The sequence below is a fragment of the Macrobrachium rosenbergii genome, chromosome 36, assembly GCF_040412425.1.
Source record: "Macrobrachium rosenbergii isolate ZJJX-2024 chromosome 36, ASM4041242v1, whole genome shotgun sequence".
Classification (NCBI taxonomy): domain Eukaryota; kingdom Metazoa; phylum Arthropoda; class Malacostraca; order Decapoda; family Palaemonidae; genus Macrobrachium; species Macrobrachium rosenbergii.
In genome coordinates this window covers 6,238,985-6,256,181 of record NC_089776.1, presented here as the reverse complement: position 1 = coordinate 6,256,181, position 17,197 = coordinate 6,238,985, and the positions used below count along the sequence as shown (strand labels likewise).

Genomic DNA, 17,197 nt, shown 5'->3' with positions numbered 1-17,197 from the left:
AACTTTAACCTTGAATAGAATAAAAACTACTGAGGCTAGAGGGCTGCAATTTAGTAAGTTTAATGATTGGAGGGTGGATGATCAACATGCCAATTTGCAGCCCTCTAGCCTCAGTAGTTTTTAAGATCTGAGGGCGGACAGGAAAGTGCGGATGGACAGACAAAGCTGGCGCAACATTTTTCTTTTACAGGAAAACTAAAATGGTTTATCTCATTTATAAAATCACTCGTTCATATTCACACGAACTGTTTACTCGAGAAAGCACGCCTGCCTCAACCATTAGCCCTTTAGTTTGCTTCCCACACGTGTACACAATCTAGAATTTTTCCCCAATTAATATTAAGAATGTTTGACAGTTAGTTAGTCACTCGGCTTGGGAGTAGACGCATACATACATACATGCACACAGACATGTGTGTGTATATATATATATATATATATATATATATATATATATATATATATATATATATATATATATATATATATACATATAAATTAATAAACAGATAAAATGTATTCAAATGCAAGGTGAATAACACTTATCATTATCTCATTATCTACTTTTGGATATTACTTTATTTCCGCCATTTCCCATCTTTTTCTTATATGTAGTTTCCATTTAAGGTATTATTTATATACTGCAGCTTCATAGAAGAGTGCCCCACCTCTCCCCTTAGAGTGACAACAGATTTGCTGTTTCAGTGCCTAACTCTACGTTAGGTTCGTATATCCTATTTTTTGCGTTTTGAATATATTCTTTTGAGTATCTGGTTTAATACTGAAATACGTCGTATTTTCCACCGTGATTTCTTTGGTGTTCTGGTTCGTCTTTCATATCATATATTAAAATGAAGCTTGTTCTTGACTTATTGCTAATCCTCGCTTTTTCCCGCTGCTATTAGAGAGTTATATTTCCCTATATTCCATTTTCAATCTTTTTGTTGTTTAATGCTCATCGCATTATGTATCAATGGAATAAAATGAAAAACAACTGAAATTTTTTTTGACGATATCGGTCTAATTTGTGATCGATGGCAGACTCATTTTCTACTTTCCTTGTGTGTCAAAATCTCTCTGTCTTGATTAGTCAGTCCATACTTGGGCTGCTTTCGGAAACACAAGGAATGCTGATCAATAGGACCTTTCTGCGTAATTCATCAGCCTTGTTCCGTTCCTTCCTTCCAGGTGGCGGTTGTCTGCCACACGGCCCACATTTATTTTGCATTGCTATCGTTCGACAGTCGTACATGTGAGTTGATGGCATTTAGTCCATCTGCTTAATTATTCAAAGAAAAAAAAAAAGAAAGGGTGAAAGAGCATGGCCAAATAATTACTGGAAAACAGTTACAGCCTGTGACTAATTAGCGTGACTGGTTTGATGATGTATCTCACGCCTGCCTTTGGTGGAATATTTATTCCACTTTCTCCGATTTGTATCTCGCTGTCACATGACCTTGTACTACTACTACTACGACCAACGTCGGTTTTGTAACACTGGAATAATATACAGCCATGAGAGAAAATAAATATTGAAAACGGTAAATATTTCATGGCGAGGCAAGTCTCTGATGAATGAATCAATACTTCCAGTAAGACTAGTAAGAGAACCACCACTCATGAGTCATGGGATGATGTTCGAAGTGCGTCGTTGTTTGATTTAAAGGGCTCGCCTGGGCTTGGCTTGGGAAGGGTGATAAGTAGATGAAAGAGTTGCAGTGTATGTAAAATCCTTACTTTTTAGGTTCATTGTAGTCCTTAAAAGACCACGAAACGAAACATTAGACTTTTAACTGAACGGAATATTCTATGTGATCAACAAGGAACGTTTGATGTAATCAACATAGAATGTTTTACGTGGTCTAAACGAAACATTGTATCTGGTCTAAACCGCATATTGTGTTATTCATTCAATAACCACAATGAAGCATGATTCCCCTTTCCATTACCTAAATTAGGCCGTATCTGAAAGCGACGCAAGGTACTTGATTTGCTCATGATAAAATCCCTCGTGTTAAATGAAGGAACCAGTGAACTTTCTTTGTCAGCAGACTAACATAGTATGGTTCTAGGGCTGTGAGCCTGTGAGTAATTCGACATTTAAGCGCACGAAATGGCACGTGACTTCTTTCTTTTTATCGGCACGTTTTAGTTAATATCATTACTCCAACAAAGATTTTAACTCCCTTGACAAAGCATTTATCTTTCTTAAATTTCAAATAGGTTTTATCATCAAACGCTTGCAATGGATTGTGCGTTGTGTGTGTGTGTGTGTGTGTGTGTGTGTGTGAGAGAGAGAGAGAGAGAGAGAGAGAGAGAGAGAGTCCTTTCTCCCTCGACGAAGGAGAGAGGTAAGACAATAAAGAAATATCCTGAGTCATTCACTTCCATTACCCCTCGCTCACATTTTTATGAATCATCCTTTCTTTAGTGGTCTCTCAGACCACTAAAGACTGGACATGTCAAGGTATTTAGTGTTATTTTGTCCCAATTTGTATAAATTCGTTACATTTTGTAAAAATTACTGGTTCCTTAGAGTCTAACTATCGGTTATGACGTGTTCAGGTTCCGGGTTGTGGCTTTCCCTATGCAACGGCGCATCAAATATCGTGATGTGATTTTCTAATTTTGGATGTTATTTCGTTCCTTTCTCCAGTTATGGTATCAGCTTCATTTTAAATGTTTTATTTTATGTGAATTTTCCAAACATTTCATCTTCGGCTATTATAGTTCAGATACTTCAATGATTACAAAAAGAAAGCAGCTGACAGTTCCTCCTGTAGGTCTATTTATAACAATTCTGTTTTAATGCATCGCCAAGTTCCTGTCTGTGAGTCAGTAATGTTGTTTATACATCCTCATAACTTACATTGGTATGCATACATATTTTGTCGCCAGGGAACATACCGTTTCGTCCTCGTTTGGTTTTCTTCTTCTTTCTAAAACAGCGCTGTTCCTGTCAGCTGAATTTCGTTCATTTTCTTTAACGAGGTTAAACAAAGAGTAATCATCGTTGAAGAAGTTTTTTTTTATCTCTGTTAGAATTAAAGTCAATTAGAAAAAGGCTGCATATCGCACGCAACGTCCTGTCAGTGCGATTTCAGCCGACATACGCTCAAGATCTTCAAATATTACGCGCATCAACTTCTTGTTTGTGATCACTAGACAGTTTTATTGACAGTTTCAAAACATGAAGTGTCTTTTTACAGTGACGTTTTGTGTTTTTAGTTTGGAATTATTTTTGGTGTACAGTTACGACACAGAAGGTAAGAACTTTAAATATAGCGGTATAGAGAGCTATGGTTCCTGTTCCTGATCACTCTACAAACACGGTTACGGCCACTATTCTTGTGAGGTGCAGAGCTTTTTAATTTTATACAATTTTACTTTATAGCTTTTCTCTTTCATACTGTTATTACATTATTTGAACTGACACTGGATTCCCTTGCTTTTTACAATTTTAAATGTCTTTAGCTTTACTTTAATATACTTTATTTATCGTTCCCTGGTGCCTGGTTCCTAAGCGTTCACTCCACAAACACAGTTGCGGGCACACTATACTATTTACGTGAGGCGCAAAGTTTTATTCCCTTGTTGTTTCCAAGTTTAATCGTATTTAGTTTTAATTTACTTTATAGAACTTCAAAATGTTTATTTTAATCATTATCAGCAACCATAAACCCGAAAATTGAAAGATGTACCGTTTTGCTCGCGTTGAGTTTTCTTCTTCTTTCCAAAGCAGCGCTGTTCCTGTCGACTGCATTTCGTTCATTTCCTTTTACGTGGTTAAATAAAGCGTCATAGTTGAAGGATATTTTTTTTATATTTTGATGTCTGTTAAGATTAAAGTCAACTAGAAATTAGAATATCTTGTCAGTGCGATTTCAGCCGATGACCAAAAATCACATGACAAACGCTTCTAGGTCTTATTGGTGATCTGTAGATGTTTTTGTTTACATTTTCAAAACATGAAGTGTCATTTCACCGTGACCTTGTGTGTGTTTAGTTTTGAGTTATCTTGGGTGCAAAGTTACGACACAGGAGGTGAGAATTTTAAATATATTCGTCAGTTCGACTTTATTTGTTATAAATTAGAACGCTATGGCTTCGGCCTGAGTAAAATCCGCTGTTATTACTGCTATCTTGTTTACCTCAGAGGCAATGACGGGGCAAAATACTTCTCTTAAGCTAGTTGAAGATAATGGTAGTCAAGATAACAGTCAAGATTAAATGTATTTTTTAAAAATAAATACAGCTTAATAAAGGTCACAAACCATTTTATGAAGGTCTGAAGGTAAAACTGGAGACTTAAGCCACTACCATGGCGACCGCAATATTTACCGACTTTTTTCTTATGTTTATGGCTTTTATTTATGTTTATGATATTTACAGTCTTTTGTTTATGTTTTACGTTCATTCCCAAGGGTTGGGTACTAAACACAGTGCCCATTTTGCACTGACGACTAGGGCAGTACCACGGCCTGGTTTCTGCCAGATGGCGACTGTTATAACCTATTTGCTGCCTTTATTCTTGTTTTGTTTTTATATACCTTTTGTTTATGATATTTGCAGTCTTTTGTTTATGTCTTTACGTTCATTCCCAAGGGGAAGATACCAAACACTGTGCAAATATTTGCAGTATGCTGGTAGTTACTGAACCATAGGCATGCGGTAGTAATCTTCAGTTTTACCCAAAGCCACGTCTGGCCATTCCTTCTTCTATTTTCAATACCAGTCAGTTTTCTATAAGTTTTGGGCCTGTTTCTTATGTGGTCAAATTGTGTAATGGTCTTCCTAATCCTTTATTGAAAAGATGGAGCTTGATAAGTTAGAACTTGGTGCAACTGATGGGGCAGGCTGATATAGGCCATGAATCCGACATCATAATGACTCCAAGTTTATTTGTTAATGATGAGAATGATTTTACTTTGTTATTTCTCTTATATGTTTGTTTTTATTGTATCTGTTTTTCTTCATTTTTCCTTTATGTGTTATTCTCTACCTTTCAATGTCCTTTTCTGTACAGGACTTTGGGTAGTTTTCAGAACGATGGGATCAGGCTCTAACCCTACCTCTGAATGGAAGCTTAGTCCATTGTTTCCGATGTTTAGTGTTACTTGGGGGTCCAAGGAAAGGTTAGGTTTGCTTTTGTCACCAGAACCTGTTCCTTTTCGTTCTACACTCACCCCATAATAATCAATTACAAATAATAATATAATTGTTTTGACATTTTTTACATTTGTGATTGCTTGAATAAATTTTATGTTCATTTCTGTCAGAAATAGACATCATGATGCCAGGAAGTCAGGCTATTGGAAAACATCTAGAACAAATTATTTAACACCGTGCATGGGCAACATTGCAATGGTATCAGAATATCAAGTACAGATGAAAAGGAGTCCAAATGACTCAGAATATCAACAAAGACCAAATGACTCTGTGGCTCTTATTAGAAATTTCCTAAGATTTTCACATGATAGAAAGACGTATGCTAGGTAGGATAAGATAAAAATATATTCCATGACCATATGGAATGACAGTACTGTAATGCAGTACACTAATACCCTTCTTAACGTAACCTAATGACGGTAATGCACCACAGTATACAAATACCCTTCCTTAACTTGACCTAACTTAGGGTGTTTGGTGCTGCTGTACCTGTTTGGTAAGCAAAGCCCCTCTGAACCTTCTCCCCCCATGTAATCTGATTTAGGAAGCCCCAAATCATAAACAATATTTACTTGCTTACATGTCTTGGTAACATTTTATTTCCCTTGTTCCTTCTCCCCATTCAGTAGAAAACTTACATCACACCTAAAGGGACATTTCTTGAGAATGCTGCTACTGCAGGTTAGGCTAACATAATGCAATGGGTTTCCGTGTGAAAATATTATTTATTTTTAGTAAAATATGTAACACTTTTTTTGCAGGAGCTTGCAAAAGTCGTGATTATGGTCATGGAAGTACGGTTTGTGTATGCAATGAAAAATACTGTGATGATCTCCTTGCTGTGCAGCCACCGGAGGTTGGTAAAGCTCAAGTAATTTCCTCAAACAAAGATGGTGTCCGGTGGGATGTCAAGATTCAAGAGTTTCAGGAACATGGGAACGATGTAGTCAGTCGTAAGTGATGATGATTTGACAGTTGTGTCTTTTTGTTTTTGTCACATCATGCATTTATGCTTAATTAGTATAAATAATACATTGCCTTGTTTGATCAAAATAGACTTGACACTTGATACGATAAGTAGTATTTTTAGCTGGAACTCATCCCTGAGTTGATGGAGTCATATTTGATTTGGATAAATATGTTAAAGTATATGCTTTAATAGCCATTTATTTGTCAAAACACAAGCTTAGTTATAATTATACTTAACTCTTCTTTAAGAAGCTAAAGAGATGTAGTAGAATTCTTTTCCTGTTGTCCTAAATTCCTTGAATTTCAGTAAACTACAAGTTTTCACATCCTCTTCAAAACTTATGAAATTTAACTAAGCAGTTTGGTTGAACTACCTTAGAAAGTAGTTGATATAGAAGTAACAGGATAAAGACTAGCTGGAAGGCAAAGAAAATTATGGAGAAAAGTGTGAAAAAAGACTTAGAGCAGAGGGAATTCAGGTAGCAAGGACACAATGTACAAGAGTAGAGAGAACCATTTAAAGGGAATATCTCGTGTCAAAGTATAAGTGGACTTTTAGTAACTGTAGGTGTTATTTGCAGCACCCCAGACTCTGTACCAATGATAATAATGATTTAACTTTGGGCATCAAGCTCCCCAACCTTCAGCAGAATCATTAAGAGTCTTTCGATGAGGTCATCATTTGCAGTGTAATACAGAACACAAAGACTTAAACTTCTACTGTATGTCTTGTACAGGAGTACACATGGAATTGTTTTCCTAACACACAAAAACCCTTTTCTCTATTACCTTTTCTTCCCACCTCTGTAGTTTAGATGTGACTTTAAAAGAAAAGCTAGTCATTACCAATTACCAACTGCTTCTTCCGAGAAGACACATGTGCAACTAGATTTGATGGCATGTTAAAAGGCTTTTAAAATCAAACATTGAAATGTTAGCAACCATCAAAGTTTCTATCCTTTTATAATTTAAAAGTCTACTTATATCATAATTTAGGTTCTCTTTATCCAAGAAATGAGTTCACTAGATATTTTCTATAAAAATTTTTCAGGGTATCACATTTAGTCAACGCCTGTAGTTATAAAAGTGTTCAGAAATGCCAGTAGGATCTGATTATTGGTATGATTTTTATTTGTTAACTTTTCCCAGCAGTATTTTTGATTAATGCTGCTATATTAGCCAAGATATTAAATTGCAAATTTTGTTGCAGCTGTGGAAATTTTGAAAATAGACCGAGATGACGTAAAACTTTACCAGAAGATTATTGGCTTTGGGGGAGCATTTACAGATGCGTCAGGTCTGAACATCCAGAGTGTGCCAGAGCCCCTGCAGGAAATGATTTTAAGGTATGGATCATTTGTATATTCAGTTGAAATTAATGCTGCCTTTTACTAATGTTGAACCGATTCATTCTTTATTTTTATCTCTGTGCAGTACTTTGAATGATGAACACAAACAACAATACCAAATGCTTTCTTCCTAGCACTAGAAAGTTGATCAACTTTAAACAAGTACAGTTCATAGATTCTTCTGTGAGAAAAATGTTCTTTTTAAGGTAATGGTAGATTGATTTCATCTTCAGAGCAACCCTTTTGATTTATGCGATGAAGGGGCTCATGAAAAATTGCATTCAGTTGCTTTAGTAATTTTAACGTATGATCTTGTAAGGCTCCCCAATTTTGTCAGTGGTAGAGCCTAGTCTCTCAGTACGACCATACATTCCCCCCCTTAGCAGTTACTGCCACTGTTGAATGTTCTGATGTTTAATTATAAACTATTGCAAAAAAAAGAAGCTTGTTGTGGTAACAAAGGGGACCAGAACACCAAAGAGACCAAGAACACAGTATCCGTGGTATTCTATGTTTCTAGTTAATTCACAAAATATATAAAAAAGTATCTTCTTAATTCACATTACTCTGTATAGTAATATCCGTTGCTTCAGTTTTCAATTTTGATATATAACTGTGCATTTCACATAAGTAACTTACCAAGTAATTAAGTCACGGGAGCACTTCGATTGTTTAGTGTAGGTCTCTAGCCCCACCCACTAACAGGAATACTAAGAATGACCTAGCACACAACCTCATTCTGTTTGTGCCCTTATGTCCATCAGAGGGGAGAAGATGCATTTTAATACATTTTTATCTATTTATTAGTTTATTAATTTGTTTTTTCTTTTGATAAGTGGGATCTTTTCTGTTCTACTTCCTAATGAGCACCATATTCTTTGGAAGCTTGAATTTCAAGTCAGTGGCCCCTGTGGGCTTGTTCTGCATGAATAGGGTTCATCTTCTGAGTAATGATAATAATAATAATAATAATAATAATAATTTATTGTCAAAACATAGTTTCTTCATCACTAAACCATCAGTTATATTTACACTGAGATGATGAACTTAATTTGGTCAACTAATTTATAAAAAAAACTTGCTTTATGCTACAGAAACATATCAGTTTATAAAATTTGATTACATCAAATATCTATGGTATTCAGTTTTAATTTTCTGTACTTTAAGGAATCAAGATGTCTTCCACTATTTTGACTGAAATGTCTCAATTCATTTGGAACCTGGTTGCTGTATTTATAAAATATTGGACTTTTTATAATTGAATGCAAAATTGTGTCAAGACTTTTTAAGTAATTTTTGTGTTTTTCAGGGCGTACTATTCGCCTAATGGGCTGGAGTACTCGTTAGGTCGCATTCCTGTTGGTGGGACGGATTTTAGCACCCGTCCATACACGTACGATGATCTGAAGCTAGGTGACGTGGATCCCCTCCTTTCTAAATTCTCTCTTACCCCAGAAGATCTGAATTACAAGGTTTGTATGGGAAAAAGTGCTTCACAGTTAGTATCAGTAGTAAAATAATGGCGAAATTACCATGGACAACTTTTGAAATTACTGTGTGGATCAAGAGCTTCCAGATTGGGCATTTTTAGGTTGAACGTTTGTCCTTGGCTTATAAATGAGAGGGTAATCAAGAAAGTGAGAAGTGCTGTGAATGTATCTGGTAATTACAGTTAAAAATCACTGGGGCTTAATTATGCAGAGACAACTTCTTATCCTTCTTCTTTGGTTGATTTGGAAGGGAAGTGGTGTGTATATGTCCTAGAGTATTATTGTTTAATGCTGTAATTGTTAGATATCTACATATGCATAGCAAGCATAATTTACTTATCCTGTTAAGTATGGTAGGCCTACAGTCTTAGGAACCATACCCAAACAATACCAGTGACTCCCCAACCCCTTTTCACTCCCATTTTCACTATTGTCCTTCTCCCCTCTAGGGGAGTAGTAGCGTCAGTGCACCGCTGTAGGCTTTACTTCGGGTCCTTTGCAGCGTCCATTCGGCCCCTACCTGCAACCCCTTTCATTCATTTTACTGTACCTCTGTTCATAATCTCTTTCTTCCAGCTTACTTTCCACCTTCTCCTAACAATTGATTCACAGTGCAACTGCGAGGTATTCCTCCTGTTAACACCTTTCAAACATTTCACTGTCAGTTTCAGTTTCTGTGCTGAATGACCTCATAGGTCACAATGCTTGGCCTTTGGCCTAAATTCTATATTTTATTCTATTATATATTTGTTCCTTAAACTGACTAACTAACAGAAATTTGTTACACCAAAATGAAGTGGATTAGTGAGTTGTGAGGACTTGAAACACATGCATTTATAGTGCTGTATATTCAGATGTAGTATCAAGCATATGTACATATAAATGTTATCACTTACACAGTTGCTCTGTGCATTAAGACAATTAATAACAGGACCTCACTTAAACTGGATGATATCTAGCGGAGATATGGAAAAATTCCATTTCCAGGACTAGCTGGAAAGCCGTAGAATTCTACGGCTACCAGACGTTGAGGACAGCGAGTCCTGGAAAGCCTGTAACTTTTAAGCAATAACAATCTCTGCTAGATACCATACAGTATAAATGAGGACCTGCTTTTATGTAATACATATAACTGTGTAAGCAAAGAGGTTCAGTGCAAACTTTTGAATTTCAGATCCCGCTTGTGAAGCGTGCCTTAAAGATGTCTGGAAATCCAGTCAAGTTATTTGCTTCAGCCTGGGGTGCTCCAGGCTGGATGAAAACTAATGGAAAGATTTACGGAAAAGGAAAATTGCTCCCCCAGTTTTACTCTTCTTGGGCTCAGTACCATGTTTTGTAAGTACCATAACAGTACTGTGCTCAAATGGACCATTTTTAGTGTGATTTCCTTTATTATTATTATTATTATTCAGAAGATGAACCCTATTCATAGGGAACAATCCCACCATAGGGGCTATTGACTTGGAATTCAAGCTTCCAAAGAATATTATGGTGTTCATTAGGAAGAAGTAAGAGGAGATAAAGGAAAATACAGAAAGAAGAGATCCCACTCACTTATTAAAAAAAAATTAGTAAATTAACAAACAGATAAAAATGTATTGAAACAGAACGAGAATAGTTTTAGGGTAGGAACGCATTGCACCTTCGCTTGAACTTTTGAAGTTCCAATTGCACGACATCCTCAGCAGGAAGGCTGTTCCACAGTCCAATGGTATGAGGAATAAAGGACCTTTGGAACTGAGAAGTTCGACAGCGAGGCACATTTACTGATAGGATGATATTGGAGTACAAATATATTTTATGCATTGATAATTTTAACTGGAGTTTTCCACAGTATGCTGTAAAATTCCAAAATGTTCGACGTTAATTACCAAAGCAATGGGTGTATTGCAAACTTTTAATACTATAAATGAAAAATTTTTTAGCTAGTATCACCTAGTTTTTTAATATTTGTGATTTTTGCCTTCTTTAGCATATCATGATGCTAATTGATTCGTGATTCTTACAGATTTTTAAAGAGCTATGAATCGCATAACATCAGTTTTTGGGGCCTCACCACTCAAAATGAACCTACTGATGGGCTGGTGAAGGATTTCAGTTTCAACTCCATTGGTTGGACTGCTGAGGAACAAGTAAGTTTCTGTGTTCTTTCAAGTGTTCAGATTTTACAGGAGTGAACAGACTTCCTTTATATTCAGGCTGCTTACATGAAGAAAAATGATTACTCCTAATCATAGGAGATCACATTCACTACTGCCAGCTCTCATGTGACAAGAAAGATGTTCTTTTCTTCCTAGCATTAGTCCCTGTAGGGGGGAAAATGCCGTCAGTGCACCCCTTGCGGTTCTTTGTGGACCCCTAGCTGCAACCCCTCTCGTTCCTTTTACTGTGCCTCCATTCATATTCTCTTTCTTCCATCTTACTTTCTACCCTCTCCTAACAATTGATTCATAGTGCAACTGTGAGGTTTTCGTCTTGTTACACCTTTCAGATCTGTTTACAATACTCTCATTTTCCGTTTCAGCGCTGAATAACCTCAAAGTTCCCAGCTCTCTATTGGCCTGAATTCTATATGTGATTCTGTTCAAAACATTAGCAAAAGTAAAATGTCAAAAAAGTATCTAGTACAAATAGGAAGGCCTGTAAGGCTGTCACTTTAGAAGATGAAGTTGGAGTAATGATATGCTTTAAAAGAACTAGGTTGACCAATTGTGGTGTATTTATATGTAATACTGTATTGATATGGAGGATTTTCTTAAAGGAGTGAGAAAATTGAATGTTAATACTCTACATTATTATAAGGACAACGTTACGGATAGGGTCAATGAGATGTTATAGAAATAATCAATTGAATAAAGACAAGGATTATATACAGTATACAGTAATAATTTGTTTCTTCAAAGCATGCTTTTTAATAATGAGGTACTCTATTGATATGGATGATTTTCATAAAGGAATTTAGAAAACTGAATGATGATCCATTAGATTACTCTAAAGACAACATTGTGATAGATTTCTATGAAGCAATACAGATATTAAATTGAATAAATATATTCACATATCCTCACATGAAGGTAAATGTTGTAGAGAGTAGTGCATACCTGTAATTATCAATTCTTTTAAACTCTCTGTTTACTTGTTATTGTTTTATGATGAATTTTCTCATCCATTATAGGCAGCGTGGATTGGCGAACATCTTGGTCCAGCTCTTCACAACAGCAGCTACGGTACTCTTAAGATTATGATTTTGGATGACAACAGGTTTTTGTTAACAGGTTGGGTTAAGGATGTAAGAACCCTTTGTGTTCGTTTAATGGTGTTTTCAGTTTTGTTTCCGTCTTGTTAAGGTTATCTTAAACTGAACATTTCTAGAATTATGTATGTCCGTAGAACAAATGATAAGTTATCTTTAAAGAAATATTTATGCTGATAGCAAATGAAAAGTTATCGATAAAATAATATTTAGAATCTTTTTTTCCGATGTAGCAAATGATGAATTATTTACAACAGCCTTTCTTAAAAAGATTTTTTGGGTGTGGGATAAAGGGTATCTGTAAAATAACATTTAGTTTACATTTTTCAATCTAGCAAATGATAAATTAGCCACAACAGTTATTCTAAAAGCATTTTTGTTGGGAAAGGAGCAGTTTGTGTCATCTTAAATATTTTAATGTTTGTTCACCAGTCATGACCATATTCGAGTCAAGTACGTTTGAAAGAAATAAAACTTAACTACTTGTGTTTACAGTAGAATTTGAATTTCATAATCTTACGTGTTGTTACCCATAGATATTTGTTGTAGTATTTACATTTCATTATCTTTTTTACGTTGTTAACGGAAAATTACCTACATTTCAGGTGATGTCAAATAAACAGGCAGCTACCTATGTATCAGGGGTGGCTATTCACTGGTATCTCGACTTTGTTACCCCAGCTAATGTTCTAGATTATACTCATAAGAGTTATCCAGATTTGTTTTTGCTATACACTGAAGCGTGTACAGGTAAGGAAGGAATGTGTACATTTGCAGTATTTTCTTTTTATTGTATATGTACAAAACTCTTTGTCTTGACTTGATGCATGCAGACTGATTATGAATATTTTTGTAAATTAGTAAAAGTGGATAACTGAAAGAGAGATTCCTCTTGCTAGACTGGACTGGAATGTAAAATTTAGGCCAACAGCCAAGCACTTGGACCTATAAGGTCATTCAGTACTGAAAGGGGAAATTGACAGGAAAAAGTTTTTAAAAGTGAAACAGAGGATAACCTCAGAGCAGTTGCACATGAAACAAATTTTAGGAGAGGGTGGAAAGTAAGATGGAAGAAAGATACAGTAAAAGAAATGAAAGGGGTTGCAGCTAGAGGCCTAAGGAAGGGACACTACAAAGAACCTTAAGTAATGCCTACAGTGCATCTCACGAGGTGCACTGACACCACTACCCCCCCATACGAGGATAAAAGCAAATGGCATAGTCATATATGATTAGGAATTCTTAACAGTAAGCATTGGAGGAGAAAGTAAAAACTAGTATTGAGTAAATTTTAAAAACTGTTAACACCTATATAAGCCAAGTATCATTGGTGCCCAATTGAGTGTTTGTTCATTAAGTGAAAGTTGAGATAGGTTTGTATTTTCATTTTCCATCCTCTCCTAACAATTGATTCATATTGCAACTATGAGGTTTTCCTCCTGTTACACCTTTCAGACTTCCTTTACTGCTAATTTTCCTTTCATCGCTGAATGACCTCATGGGTCTTAGTGCTTGGCCTTTGGCCTAAATCTTAGAATCCAACTAACAGTCTCCCTGAGGATGTCTTGCAATTAGAGCCTCAAAAGTTCAAGTGAAGATGCAAAGTATTACTAATGCTATTCTCCTTTTATTTTATTAATTTATTTACAGTTTTTATTTATTTATTAAAATAATAATTCCACATTTAAATCTGATTTTAACTAAAACAGGATTTGATAATAGCAAAAGATTGAATTTTTCATTGACGATTCTTTTCTTCGTACGTAAAAGGACAGTGGCCGTGGCAGCCACTGAAGGTTGTGCTGGGATCCTGGGTTCGAGCTCAGAATTATGCTGCAGATATTATTGAGGTACGAAGAATCGGTATGTGTTTCAACATATGGAATAGGTGATGCCTATTCACCATGAATTCTGTTCTTACCCGTACAAGATATTACTGCTGTTCTTCGAGATATGAAAATTAACCCTTCAGAAGAATTCTTGTTATGTTATGTGGCTCTTGAACTGCTGGAATTTTTCATTGATTTGAGTCCAGAACTTTTTCGTTTTTCTCACAACTCACATAGTAATTTTTGGATTTTTACATTAAGTAAAATTTTGTCTTGATATAAGAAAATATTAAAGATAGGATTAACATTCATGTGGAACTTGAAGATTATTTCTGCAGTTTAATTTTTCTTTCCACCCTTTACAGAATCTACAGCACTGGGTGTCTGGTTGGACTGATTGGAATTTGGCACTGGATATGAAGGGAGGGCCTAACTGGGCCAAAAATTTTGTCGATTCTCCCATTATAGTTAATGCTGTAAGTATAAGATCTGTAATTGAAAGAAATTATAGCAATATGGTTTCTCAAGTCATCAGATTGGTAACACATTTCCCATTGATCATGTATTGTTTGTAAGGGATTTATTTTGACACCTCATTTGGAATAGACACCACCCTACTTACGAACGAGTTACGTTCTGGATGGTCGTTCGTAAGTTGAATTGTTCGTAAGGTGGTTACTATTTAAGTACAGTATGATATAATGGCAATACAGTACTGTACATTTTTTCATCCTAAAACAATACACTGTACATTCAGTAATGTATTTTATAGAGTACGTGATTAATATGAATGATACATAAAATTTGAACTGAACACAATTTTAATATACGATCCCATTTGTTCGTATCTCTGAATGTTTGTAAGTTGAATGTTCGTAAGTAGGGTGGTGTCTGTACTTGTAAGAGAAGATAGAGGCACTGTACATATCTTAATGGGTTAATTCACGTTCATTTTACTAAAGTTTGTATCCGTAATAATTACAAACTTCTTATATTTACGTATGCCAACATCCCCAGTTGTAGGCTGACCAACTGGAGGCTGAATACAGTATCTGCTTAGGTGGGAAAGTGAAGGCATGAGTTGGGGTTCCCTGCTCTGCCATTTACATGTGCTTATTTTTCTGCTTATGTCGTTTTGTAGTAAATACATGCATTCAAATGATCTCTCATATGATTGGTGTCTTTTCATCTCAGATGGCCTTGAAGTCAGTACTGTGTACCATTTTGCATTTTGCTTAGTAAAAACATGTTTATCATTAAGCTTGGAACAGTGCCTATTCAGTATCTCTAGGAAATAACACATACTGACTTGTGGGATAGCAAAAGAGAAAGGATACAAAACTTGTTTTCCAATAATGTTTTAAAACTAATTATATTTTAACAGAAAGACGGAGAATTCTACAAGCAGCCCATGTACTACGCCCTTGCTCACTTTACAAAAGCATTACCAGAAGGCAGCCAGAGAGTGGAAATAAACTCTTCATTAGCCTTCGACAACTCAACAATAGGGCTTTCATATGTTGGTTTCGTTCGTCCGGACAACGCAACGTCACTGATACTGCTGAACAAGTGAGTATCATCTTGTAATTCTGTCACTTAGAGGTTCACGAAAATTTTTAAGGCTTATTTAGGGCATGCTTTTAATCACTGTGCATTATAGAATCTCTTGTTTTGCTGTAACAGGTCTCATGAAAAGATCAAGATTCAGCTGCAGGAGGAGAAAGTTGGAGTGCTGGATTTGACATTGGAGGCATTTTCCATAACCACTGTAACGTGGAAGCATTGAGCGATCAGTAAGTATACAATAATTAACCAAAGAATTTATACCTGTATGTGATAAACTGTAATGTAAATGTATATCTCATTGCAAGGACAGTACCTTTTATAATACTGTATTTATAACAATAATGTTCTAGGTACACATTCAAAATAATTCAGGATCACTTCACCACAGGTCATTTTCCAAAGGTAGCCCTTCAGTGTGGGGAGACGCTAAAGGTAATAAGAGGCCTAAAGTAAACTTCTGGACTTTGAAAAACCAGCAGAGACAAGTCTTGCATGACCTGAGTGGCCACTGTAAGAACTTGCCATAATCATCGAGTGAGACGTGTTACCATTTGACTATGTAAGTTTTCTGTTAATGCGCAAAGAAGATTCCTTTTATTATAAGATTCCTTTCATTATGCACAGTCAGATAAAGAAATGAGTATATCAGTTTTAGGCAGACCAGTTTTTTCTTCATTTTTATGCATGATGTGCCTTCTGACGCACCAAGCCAGGTGATTCACAATTTCACTTTCAACGGGAGAAACACACGGTTTTCCAATGGCTAGGGGATTAGCTTAAGACGTTCCATCACACAGTCACAATTGCTATTTCTGTGGTGCTGTTACAGCAACTTTGCATACCTGTATGATGATAATTCATGCAGTAGAGTGCATTGCTTTGTTTATTTGTTCTTAAGTTATGTAATACTATATTGTTAATAGCATTATCAGTTATAACCAGTGATAAACCTATTAGCATATTCTGTTTGTGTTGTCATGTCGTTGTGAGAAAACCAGTCGTTTTCTGATGTACTGCTTGTAAAGTACAGATGTTGTTCCTTATACATGTGATACGTTATTGACAGACATTGTATTTAAAAACTGTTATTGTTGTTAAGATATATACATTCTTTAGTTTTTTGCTACTGCATTTAAAAGTAAAGGGTTATGTTGTCCCTGCTCTGACAAACTGGCATATCCCATTTTTTTTAAGTTTTTGAGTTTTCCAGTCAGAGTGTCTCAGTTTTTGATACTCTATAAAATGTCAAAATTTCAGCTGTCTTCGTTGTCAGATTCTCCAACAAAATTTATGCAAAAGATGAGCTAATTAGAAGCTCTGAATGATATCAAAATCTTTGAACCCTATTTTCTCAGAATGAGGAAAAAATGGCTACGCTAGTTCCTCAAACTAGGGACAATATAAAGTATTATCCACTGGTATTTAAAGTGGCAGAACAATTTGGTATTTTTAATAAACAGATCATAATCATTCCTCTTTGTTTTACTTGACCATAACATACAGGAGGTACATTTAATATATATAAGCCTAATATTGTGTTTATGTCCTACATGTTTCCAGGTTCAAAGTCTT

The 17,197-nt window shown here is 35.6% G+C and overlaps 1 protein-coding gene across 3 annotated transcripts; it reads left to right on the top strand.

The window, feature by feature from the left end:
- Positions 1 to 3,042: 3,042 nt before the first annotated feature.
- On the top strand, positions 3,043 to 17,097 carry LOC136856572 (lysosomal acid glucosylceramidase-like). 3 transcript variants are annotated; one of them, XM_067134439.1, is made up of 13 exons: positions 3,043 to 3,266; positions 5,931 to 6,122; positions 7,349 to 7,484; positions 8,797 to 8,959; positions 10,152 to 10,312; positions 10,986 to 11,109; positions 12,153 to 12,266; positions 12,836 to 12,980; positions 14,001 to 14,080; positions 14,425 to 14,535; positions 15,444 to 15,628; positions 15,743 to 15,852; positions 16,014 to 17,097. In XM_067134439.1, exons 1-12 carry the CDS (start codon positions 3,191 to 3,193, stop codon positions 15,843 to 15,845), a joined length of 1,590 nt encoding a protein of 529 aa, XP_066990540.1. In that variant the 5' UTR covers positions 3,043 to 3,190; the 3' UTR covers positions 15,846 to 15,852; positions 16,014 to 17,097. The 3 variants fall into 3 exon arrangements, with proteins under 3 accessions (XP_066990540.1, XP_066990541.1, XP_066990539.1); XM_067134440.1 differs by lacking the exon at positions 3,043 to 3,266 and adding an exon at positions 3,762 to 4,044 and having other exon boundaries at positions 16,028 to 17,097; XM_067134438.1 differs by lacking the exon at positions 3,043 to 3,266 and adding an exon at positions 3,763 to 4,044.
- The last annotated feature ends 100 nt before the right edge of the window (positions 17,098 to 17,197 follow it).